Source organism: Bombus vosnesenskii, unplaced genomic scaffold (assembly GCF_011952255.1).
Source record: "Bombus vosnesenskii isolate JDL3184/JDL3185 unplaced genomic scaffold, Bvos_JDL3184-5_v1.1 scf7180000013267, whole genome shotgun sequence".
Taxonomy (NCBI): domain Eukaryota; kingdom Metazoa; phylum Arthropoda; class Insecta; order Hymenoptera; family Apidae; genus Bombus; species Bombus vosnesenskii.
The window spans coordinates 7,565,694-7,577,899 of NW_022882927.1; the positions used below are offsets into that span (position 1 = coordinate 7,565,694).

At 35.8% G+C, this 12,206-nt stretch overlaps 1 protein-coding gene across 2 annotated transcripts in view; it reads right to left on the minus strand.

Annotated features, from left to right (window-relative positions):
* LOC117230461 (PWWP domain-containing protein 2A-like) overlaps window positions 1-9,354 on the minus strand; it is a 36,120-nt gene extending 26,766 nt beyond the window's left edge. Inside the window, exon 1 of one of the 2 annotated variants that reach the window (XM_033487942.1) lies at window positions 8,942-9,354. In XM_033487942.1, the coding sequence (XP_033343833.1) occupies window positions 8,942-9,096 (155 nt within the window). In that variant the 5' untranslated portion in view covers window positions 9,097-9,354. The remainder of the gene's footprint in view (window positions 1-8,941) is intronic. The other variant, XM_033487941.1, reaches the window with a different exon arrangement.
* Between the last annotated feature and the right edge of the window lie 2,852 nt (window positions 9,355-12,206).

Below are 12,206 nucleotides of genomic sequence, written 5' to 3' on the forward strand. Positions count from 1 at the left end.
AAAGTAAAGTCACTGGGCTGCGGAATAGGGTGCCATTTGCGACTCCATCGGGAAATAAAATTCCCTTTTTCGTTCTCTGGCCATGATAATACACAGAGATAACATTTTTATTTTTACTTGTAAAAGCCTTACTTGAAAATCTGTTACGCACCTTTGTACGAATTAATATTTTTATAAACACTATTAAAGCAGAAATCTGTTTCATCTATGAAATATTAAAACGAGTACTCTACCTTCGATATTTCATATATATATGTCGGAGTCAGGTTGGCATTTTGGGGCGTTCGATGAATCTTTACTTACTTTACCGTCGCGAATGTAGCCAATATTTATCAATACGAATGTGGACACTACAAAAGGCAATGAGTAATGGTAATAGGATGGTCGAGATGATGGTGACAACGAATTCAGGTTCGATAACGAATCCACGATCCATGGGAGGACAAGTATCAACGTACTACTCGATTCGGATCACTCAATCGGCAATTCGTCCAACGACTCTAACACTCTAACTCTAACTCTCGTAATCCAAAAGAGGCTGCCCTTATATACTCCTGTCCCCGCCTCTCGGGTTAATCTTTGTTTTTAAGGAGAGCCATTTATATGAAATTTAGGTATGAAATGATTATTCATTTCATACCACTGTCAGGTACATGTCCCTCCCGTGATCGTGGCTACGTTCGGTGACCTACCATGTCACTTCGAGCCCAAACCCATCGTCATAAAGTCAGATTGGAACATCAAGACTATTTCTTATTTTTATTACTTAAGGGCGGCTATAGTAAAAGTCTGGACTAGTGTATTGGTGTTTTTCCCAACATTCCGGACGGGAAATCCCGCTGTCTTTCCATCTCCGACATATATATATTCACGTTTTATACCTGTGTACCTGAAATGCATAAAAATCCGCGATCTACTCATTTAACGCACACCAAATATTCGAACAAATTTATTTCATAGAAAATAACGTTTCGTTTCAATGTCCATTGATATTGGATCGGAGACAGAGATACGCAACAGATCATAGACTAAGTTACTTAATTTTCAAATAATCGAATAATTTTCCAATATGACAATTCATTTCGTTTATTTACGCGCAATCATTCTGACACGTTATTCGCGGTGAAATAACGAAATCGAGGAATACCGAGCGGAGGAACCACGGAGATGATTTCGGAGCTTCCCCTCGAGCACATCAGCGCGACACATATCGATCGAAGCGGCGAATTTACGGCCGGCTCGTATCTGGCGACGATTCGATGCGGGTGTTAAATGTTAATGGCCGTAGTCTGACGCGGTTTCGTGAACGTCGACGATTTTATTCCGACCATCGGTAACATGGATGATTCTACGAGACGAGATGGGATCGTGGATGATTTTACTTCTATAGTTCTATAGTATGACGATCGATCAAGCCATCGAGAACTTTGTTACATTGCAATTTTTGCACAACTTTGAAGTTTCTGTTCGTATCAAGAGGATGTAACGTGGAAATTTGTAAGTTCGATAGATTCAGAAAAGGTTTAGAATTATGTAGAATATTGAAAATCCATCGTTAATTTTATACGAGAGTAATACAATATTAAGCAAGAGAAACAAATTAGATATAATTCGACGTTGCATCATTCAGGAAATTATCCAGGATATTATAAATTTACATCAATGATTCTCTGTTAAAGATAATTATAGTCGTTTCAACATTCAAAATAGATAAATGGGATAAAACCTAATACATTCGTAATAAAAGGTATAGAATAAATAAACGTGATTGTAAATGTTTAATTCATTCTAAACGAATGAAGTTTATATAACCGCATCTATGTAATCTATAAATCTGTTCTATCGTGGTAAAGTTACAATATCGAGTTAGAAAAACACTTGTAATTAATTTTACTCCAATTTCCACATCATTATCATCTATACAATTCTAATCTTCTTACAAAAAACGTATAAAAGTACAAAAACATGTATGATAACTATCGACAGACGACAAGACGTAAGAGCAAATGTTAAACTTTACGTAAAATAAGCCGAAGTATAAACGTTTGAAAACAACGAAATTCGCGAAAATTGCAAGCAATTCTTGTGCTTGCAGCCGCTGTTACGGCAAACAGGTTGTAACACCTTTCCCGTTTCCGAGTGCGCGAAAAATTTTCGGGTTTTCGCGAAATGAGGTAATTTTAATTTGCAGGAATGAAGTCCTCGTGTTACGTTTTTAGTCGCGCTATCTCGTATTTCGTTCTACTAAAAGCTGAATACTGAAATTTAAAAAAAAAAGAAAAAAAGAAAGGAAAATTGATGCAAAAGAATAAAAGAAAGGAACGAGCTTCATAACGAACAAATTTTTAACAAGTTCGTTATGATTTAGAAATAAAAAAAAATGATACGAGTGTTTTAATGACGAAACAGCTTAAACCGTAACACTTACATCATGAATATCGAAGGAAATACAATTACGAAAGATGTTCGTCGTTTAAGATGGAACGGAAGATAGTAAACGCAGTGTACTTTTCAATTAGTTGTTATCGTCGCATGAAAGATTGTTATAAATTATTATTTCAATCGAATAACAGATAATGAGCGCGAGACGATAAGATCCGAAGATAAGGATACAATGGCAGATCTACCGGATTTTAAAATCGGAAACTAAAGGAACAGATAACGATCGAAGAAGGAACGTAAAATCGCCAACTAAATGTTGTAAAAATAGACTAATCGCTATGAGAGAAAAAGAGGGTTTCGCTATTCGAAAATTCCTCCACCCAAACGTTCGTTGCTGGCCATTAATTCACATACTGAAGGTTCTACCACATTTCATCATCATCCGGTGAAGGATAAATCTACCTGAACTCCTTGAATCTTTCAAAATCTCCTCGTCCTAACTCGTGGAAGACGTAACGTCTGAAACATCCGCCACATTCCAGAAAATAGTAACCTACGCCAGAAGCGTATTTTCATAAACTAATGCAAAATTGCAACACGATCGAACGAGGAGAAAATTGCATTGCACAACGTCCTCGTCACCAGGTACCTTTGTAATCCCAGACAATGCTATTTCCTCGAAATATTTCGCGTTAATTAAAGTCTTGTCCACGTCGAAGATAATGGACGCGAAACGTTGGAAAAGATAAAAATAAAAAAAGAGGTGCGGGTCCAAGGCATTCGATTTAAGGCAAGTGGTTGGCGTTATACAAGCTTCCTTTATTTATTCTCTTTCCTCCGCTTTTTTCCTTCCAGACAAGCTTATCTCGCCTTTAATGTCTCGATACGATCTTCACTTTTAACTTTTTCCATGTTTCTTTGCTTTTTTCTTCGTGTTTTTTTTCTTTTTTTTTCGTTTCCTTCTGATGGCTTATTTATTTCTTCTCTCGTCAGTAATCGCTGATTTTTCGAACGAATATCGATCGATTGAATTTATGAATAATTATTGGAATAGTTGATCGTAATTTATAACGAATAGGAAATGGGGATAATTTTTTAAGATTTCCTCATTCACGATCGATATTCCGTAGATTTTTATATTCACGACAGGAACTCGATGAACAGGGAATACTTTAACGTGGAAAGTTTTCTTGTTACTCTGTTCGATGCCTTTGTACGTGAATAAGACCTGCATGTTTCTTCGGTTGTTATAACTTCTAAGCTCATATTCCTTTCTTTACATCATACTTTTATGCCTGCTGTGCATTGTACTCTTTAAAATATTATACAAATACTTGTAGACTTTAATGCATATTTTAAATTAAATTTAGCTGGTCTCCGTTAAAAAATAAGTCAACAAAATAAATCAATCGTACACAAGATTTTTGTACGATTTTATATACAACTCTCTTTGATAGTTTATTCGTAGATTCAAGCTTTATTTAATAATTTTCTAGACGATGATACAACTTGAAGACACATTTCGAGGTAATTAGTATTTTCGTTAAGAAAACGCTAAATCTTGACTAGTACTTCTACGCTAAGCCATTTTCCTAGTGAACTTCTCTAAGGTAGTAAATGTTCTGTAAAATATACATATCTCCAACATAATTCTAACATTCCCTAGAAAGAAATTTCCATTTCTGAATATCTTTATATGCACCCCTTATTAACTCTCTGTTCTTGAAATGTTAGGTAGAAGGAAATGTTAAGAGATAACTCGACTGCGATTGCAATCTACATCAAAGAAAAAAGAAAACAACTCCTCAAATTCAACCAGTAATTGCAAAAGTATTACTAAACCATAATAGTGGTTTTGTAATGAAAGTTCCAAAGAATACAGAAAACTTCATAACAATATTGTCATTCGCTCCTTTCATTGAAACTAATTTTATCCAAACTATAATTTTAAACAGAAATTGAAGAGATTGCTTCAGCAAAGAGGAAAAATTTAAATTGTATTTATCGGAGGCGAAAAAAGATATATGTTTCATATTCAAATATACAAAATGTTGTTACTATAAGTATTAATTGATCATTAATTTATACCACGTTGCAAAAAGTGATTTGATTTTGATTGATATTGAGTTGGTTTCTGTTGGTTTACTCGAATCATTGGAAAATGGAATTGTCTCCTTATTACAACAGCTCTTCCAAATAATTGCTGGAATATTCCCATGCTTTTTTAATTTTTGCAAAATATATTGTATTTGCTCGCTTTTCTCTGACAATATTATCCCAGTCATTCACATCGTTGAACATTCTTTAGCCCATGAAATTCATTTTAGTTTAATCATTCTAAAAGATTTAGTAAACGCGGATCACCGATGACCACCGTAGCGGACAACGTGTTAACAACATTGAACATCTTTCGTGAGAAAATACGTAATACTAAAACATAACTTTTCAAATGTCGGAGATCACACTGTCACCGACCGAAGATGCAACTCACTGCTTTATTAAATACAATTTGTTCCGTTAAAAATGAGCCTGATACCCAGGCAGACGCGTACGGGATATTTCGAATTTCGTGACAGGATCCATCGACCGGGGCAGGAACATGTTATTAGCGTCGCGATGATACACTTACGTAATGGAAAAAGCGTCGGAACGCGGACAGCGTGGTTCCTTTTTATTATACTCTGTACTCTGGCTAATGTATACGCTATACATGCGCGGTCATCATCGATCACACGCGCAACTTCACCGCAAAAATGTAAATTTTCTCGACCACGAGAGGTGCTTTTTGAAAAGACGCAACACAGCCGAGCCGAAATTCCAATAAGAAACACTGGACGTGTAACAAGGCTGGGCGAATTTAAAAGGGGAAAGACTGGTGTTTCGAATCGATTGGAAATTGTACTGATGTTCGTCTGCTCGCGTGTTGTTTATTTTTTACTTCGATGTTTTAAAAATCGAAGAGTTGAAAATGATAAACGAAGCAGGCAAGTGCGAGGAAAATAAAAAATTATTTTATTTCTTGATGGTAACATGTTTAATTCATTTTGAAATAATTAATGGTAAAAAAGGAAGTTCCTTTTTCTCTATACCTCAGCATACTTGTTATTCTTTCTTAATCCGATATTCTCATCTTTTCCAGCAATTTTCTAATCCTAAAAGAGAGAATTGACTGTAATTTAATAGCGACAATCTCAAAATCACAGCCAACTATCTTACTATCTTGAAGATCAATAAATTCATGGAAAGAAATGGAAACTTGGTCGTAAATCGCTATTATCAAGATAATTAAGATTTGGGAGAAAGTTCTTTTTTATTCTAAGCATGAAAATTGTTACATGCAATTTCTCACATAGCTCTTTATTAAATTATAATATTAATTATATATAATTCGAGCTGATTGAATTAAATAAATGACATTGTTCAACAAATTAATGGTTAATGATACATTTAGTATCGATTATAGGGTACGACACGGACGGACGAAAGACACCTTCGAGCAGTTTAAAATCGGTTTCGTGTCAAGCTGAATTTTCACCGCCATAGAGTGAAATCAGCAATGACTGTACGGACAAGGCAGCGTTCGTCGAGTATGACTCACGATTTCATAGCCTTTTTCAATAATAATATCAACCTCGTGGACGAAATAAAGCAGTTTACTGTGACACGCGTACAACACCAAACGAGCATTCGACAAAGTTAAAATATATAGTGACTATAACCAATATATATAACGACTATAATCAACGTTTCCTTGTCCCTTTGAGACAACAGATGAAATTTATTTCAGTATTCTACATTTGGGGAATGTGTTTAAGAAAGTTATGTTAAAGATAATTAGCGCTATAAGCATTTTTATTGATACGTAAATAATTGAATACAAAATTTTAATTTTGTTTTCGTATTTTGGATACCTAAATGATTAGTAGAAATTTGTAAAATATAGTTTTTTATCGAATTCCATACTGATTTATTTCTGCAGCTTTATAAAAAAAATACAATGATATATAATAACTGAATTTCATTAAATTGAAGATTGACGATTGAAGTGACACATGTGACCTCATTATTGCTGTACCGTAATTCATAAATTTAAACATGTGAAAGTTGTAAGATTCATTTAACACAGCTTTTTAACACTTGTTACACTCATACACAGCACAAACAGTTTAATCATAATCCCCTGAATTGCTGATAAAGATATAAGGAATTTATAAATACGCGATTTCTTTTTATACCCGTAAAGATAATCTAACACAAGATTTAAATTGCAGATTTTTTGTGGTTAAATACAACATTACGTTACAACAATACTGCTCTATGCCTAGTGTTATCCCACTTTAATAACTTTCTATTGCCATGAGCACTGTGATTGCAATCTATTTAATACCAAAGACACCTGAACGGGGTAAGAACTTCAGAATTCACGATGAAAGACCGTAAAACATAGTAAAGCAATCTCATACAAAACTTTAGCCCAAACGCTTCTATTCTACATGTAAAATAATAATACAAACTTTACAAAACCAGTTTCTGTCTTTATCTATCGGTATACCGTACTGTTGCAAGTAGAACAATTACTATCTTCTTGTTAATTAACTCACTAGTAACGTGTAAAAAACACTCCCTATTGTGTTATACTTCCCATATGTAACAAAGCCTTGTAATTCTTCACAAATCCCTGTGGAAGATCAAAGCTAATACAACATTTTTAAATAGTAGATATTATATTGTATCCCTGTACCTAGCAAATTCCTTATACAAAATAAGCTTCAGTAAAGAGTTCAAAAATAATATCGTATTACACTGTCTACACGTAAAATAATATATAAATATCAGAGTATCATAATACAGTTAGTTTGAGCAATGTCATTAGTACTATGGAACAAGCAATATGACACTTCCATACACAATTTAATTGTAATCTCATCAATGATGAAGCACAGTGAGGAAAACAAAGATGAGATAAAACAAATCCGACTTATCTCAGTAAAATAAATAAAATTTTAATAAAACGATGATGCCATCGTGATCGTAAAAATTTTCCCAGCGACGGCGACGCGACGGCGGCTTTTTGCGGAGGGCGTAAGTCACGTCACGAGACACGAGTCATCGTGAAACTACTTCCGTTTGCGGAATGAAAGCCGCTTTGCAAGAAGACTTACGATATGCAGAGCACGTAACCGGCAACGACCAACGGCTACTACCCCCTGTTTCACGGTCGAGAAATCTTCAAGATCATGAAAATTTACTTTTTCAACCCCGTGGCTGTGTAATCGTGTTTTCGTGCAGAGAAGTCCATCGGCCGGCCAGAAGTGGCAGCGTTTCACTAAGCAAATCGCGTCTGAGTCACTTTAAAACGTGTTCGATGATTCCGAGGAACAAGTTCACCGCTAACGCGCAAAATTAAATGGAAAGACAGACTAAACATTGATTTGATTCTTGTTAGATAAAGTTGAGTCTTTAAAATGAAAAGACTGTGATCTCAGTAATAAGATTTGTCTGATACGAATTGTTAACCCCTGATCTTATATTTTACACGTTTACACGTGGCTGTACAGTTTCATTTTCTCCAAATCGCTCAATCTTATGTAGGTACATGATTAGTGTCCAAAACTACGGCAAGAATAAATGACTTACTTTCGAAGTTGATTATCGTAAAAGGATGGTACAAACAATTGTAAATTCCATTTCATCATTACTTTTCTCTACTTTTCAATTTATGGAATGGATCAGTGTGGTTCCTAACCAGCTGCTCATATGAAATCTACATTCAATAAACCAGTCTCATAGTCTGGAATTAAAATTAGAGTCAACATTAAGCTTGGATACAAGTATAGTCTACCTGGTCGTGTAATCCACGCCACAAGTGCAATTCAAAATTTTAAGGTAAGGGGTAAACCAACGTTTGTGTGGCACATAAATTTCGTAGTGAGCGATTGTCGTGCAACAGCGACGGTTAGCATGCAAGTTTCCAATGCTCCGTCCGTCGCTCGCCGACGGTCAGAAATGCGGGTAGCCTTTAATTGTAGCTTCAATATTAATTTCGTCAATCGGGACCGTTTCGTGATCACTACATACGTTCTTATCGAATACGTTTTCACCACGCGCACTGATATACACACACATGTAAGAACACACATATAAGTACACAAACACGATGTTACATAGTCTCACAATAGAGCACGATATATGTATATGTATATATATATACATGTATATATATATATACACATATACACATAACAAACAATATCGCGATGACTACGAGACGTTGGCTGAGAGCAACAACGGCAGCATGACATGCTTGCTAGTGGCTTCCTTCGACCGACGATCGGTCAAAACAAATTCGCACCACGATACAATATCGGTTGGTGTGAATGATTAGAACAGGGGCTGATTCTGAGATTCAAATGAACGAATCGTCGTACAGGATGAAAGCACAGGAAGAGAGAAAGAATGGAAAGTAAGCGATAAAGAGAAAGAAAGAGAGAGAGATAGAGAAAGGAAGGAAGAAGAGCTCTGGAGGTACGATGAGAGCTCTCGTAGCAGGTACGCTTACCTCTTGGTGGCGTCGAGCAAGGCGCCCTGGAAGCACTTGGCACCGTGAACGAAGGACACGACGATGATGTCCGGTAGCGCGGACTCGACGGTCACGAGGATCTTGTCGCCCCTGGCGAGCGTGAGCGCGGACAGGGCCACCGTGTCCGCCGCCATCTTGGCTCGTTAGAATTATTGCTCCTCGCCGTGTCGAGACCCGTCGTCTCTCTCTCAGCGGATGACGTGAGGAGCGGCTGGGGCTGCCTCACTCTCCTCCGTGTATACGGAGGCCATGGGCTCTGCGAGGCATGCTTGGGGTGGGGGAGACAGGAGGGCAGTCTCGGCCTGCTTGCTTGCTCGCTTGCTCGCTTGTTCGCTCGCTTGCTTTCCTAGCAGCCACCACCGCCAGCCGCGCCGCATTTCACGTTTGTGCACAGCTGGGCACCCGTTCCCCATTGCGCATGCGCCGCTCGCTACCCCCACCAAGCCGGCGCAACATCGTAACGCCATGCTATGAACCCTCGACTCTTCATCAAATTAGAAATATTCCTTAAACTTATTTTTTTATTGAATATTCCGAGATATTAATGATTATTCTTAGTAATTTAGTGGAGTATATCGATACCATTATGCTTGGATAAATATTTATTAATCTGTTAATCCATGTGATATATATACATATATATGTTGTTACTTTTTATTTGAATAAGAATAAAAAATAAAGATGGCGAAGTATTGGAAATTTGCTAATTTATTAACATTGTAATATAATCAATATAGAAATATGTAAAATTATAATAAAATTTTCAATTTTCTCCAATTTTGTAATCTTTTGAAAAAGATTGAAATGAATTGTTGAAAAATGAAAACTGAGACCATATTTTTATAGTAATTATAACATAGTTTTTAAAAATGTTGGAAATCAATTTGGGAAACGAGGATATAGCTAATATATCTTCATACGGTCCTGTACTATTTTGCTTCAGGACAGTAAAAGGCATCCACGGTTCCCTTCTCCTGTGATGAACAAACCCCATACAGAGGATAGTGTGTTTTAAGATCCAAAATCTCTTTTCTTGAAGCTTTATCTCTTATTTATTAATGGAACATACGTTTCCTCTTGTAATTTATCTTGTCCAGCCAGCAAAATTTTAGCCAGTTGGTTCTGAATGGAATTTTCTTTTATACATTGTATGCCCGATATAGATACACCACTATACACACATACTTTTCGTAAGCATTCTTTCTACATATCATGGTGGGAACAACTTGAAAGAATGAACCATTACTCCCTATAGAAACATATTCCATGTTTGAGGGCTAATTATACATACTGATAGGAATAAATTTTATAAATGTGATTATTCTGGCGTATGAGTGAAATGATAGTTGAGGAATATATTTCTTAAATATTTCAATGAGAATTTATGGCTATATTCCAGTTTAATCGTTACACTTCTAAATTAACATTTATCTTGTTCTTATAAGTTGTTAAGTTGCTAAGTTTAAGCTATGACACATAATCCTTCTTAATATTTAATAAATTATATATACATACATTTACCATATACATATCATGGTAAAGTTAAGAGAAAAATTAAAGTTTACTAGTAAATAGTAAATTGGCACAAAAAAAGATAATGATGATAGCAAAAAAGTACCTTCCTGAAGTGATTTTAGTTACTTTTTTGATACAACATTTATTTTCTTCCACCCGGTTTTGATAAAAGAAGATAAACTCTTGATGAAACAGGAAATTGAGTCATAGTTAGATCATAATTTTAGTGAAAAATATATCAAGAGACTTTTATAAATATTTTATAAAAGATAGTAAACTGAGATTAAAGTACAGTTTTTATTTTATATGTGATAGTAGCTTAATAGTAAAAAATTGTAGAAGTACTATGAATAAGTTGACTTTAAATCAACTGGGACATTAATCTGTGAACTCTCTCGTCATAATTTTATTGATGAAGATAAAGTAAATGATACAAATGCGGCAAACAACTTTAATTCACTTTCGAATTCATTTTCGCTAACTACGTTTCTTAATTCTATTAATCACAGAGCTCATATCGGAAGTAGCTAGGGCAAGGAGAAGAGAGCAGAGAAAGGCAAGCAAAAATTTAAACAAAGAAACAACTAGAAGCCAAAATTATATCGCGAATATTACGAAACAATAATTCGTGACAGTTTTAGCTACAATATGGTGACGCGTAACAAACGAGGTCGAGCTCTACTTTTCACGAGTACGGAAGTGTACAGCTTAGTCGGCCTAGTGCTCTAAGTTTTCGTGCATTGGCCACTACGACGTGGCCAAAACAGCAAAAAACGACAAAAACGGGCTGGCACGTACATAACAAAGGGAGGCAAAACGAGAAAGGCCAAGGAAAAAAGAAAAAGATAGAAAGAGAAACGACAAGCTAACACTCGCTTCCGCTCGTCGGTAAAGAAAATCACGTCAAGAACATTTCAGGAATTCGACAGGAGCGGCCGTGAACTTGATTTTGTTCGCTAACCTCCGTACTGAGCGTTGTTTAAACTTTCTCTGGTCTGTCCATCTCGTAACTTTAACAAAAGAATCTTGCAATCCGATACAACAAGAACAAAACGAATAGCAATTGACGAGGACAAGGTCGAAAGCTCAGCAATGTAATTTAATAAGTTTTATCTACATCGAGCAATTCTTTATCGAATATATGTAGTAAACAGTTCGAATCGCGGCGTAATACGTAGACCAAGTCCATTTGAGCGGACCTACGTATACGTCTTCGATATTAGTTCCTACCACTGTCAATATTATTGCGCAACTCAGAATATTGCGCGTTCCATATTGAGCGTTTAGGGCGTTCTTTAAACTGATATGGAATTAGGAAGCGTTACACCCTGATAAATTCTTGCGAGAACAACGATCATTGTCTCCGTACAGAGATACCAAGGGAAAGATAGTAGAACCGATGCAGGAAGTTGTTGCTTCAAATAACGCCTCTTGAACGGCTTTGATATTTCGGATGGACTTTTATATGCCATTGTAGTTGTGTATATGTGTTAATTGAATATTCGTAGCTAGCGTTGTGCAGATGACACTATTTCGAGCAATGTGTTCTAGAAACCTCTTTCACATCTGGTAGATTCCAAAATTTAATTACGTCTACAAGAAACACGCTACCCACAAAAGATATGGATCTGCATGTTCTTTCATTTTGGCATTTATGAGCTTATATTAATCTTGAAAGTTCCATGCTGTTAAAATATACCTAGCTAGAAAAACAAAATAGTTAACGAAA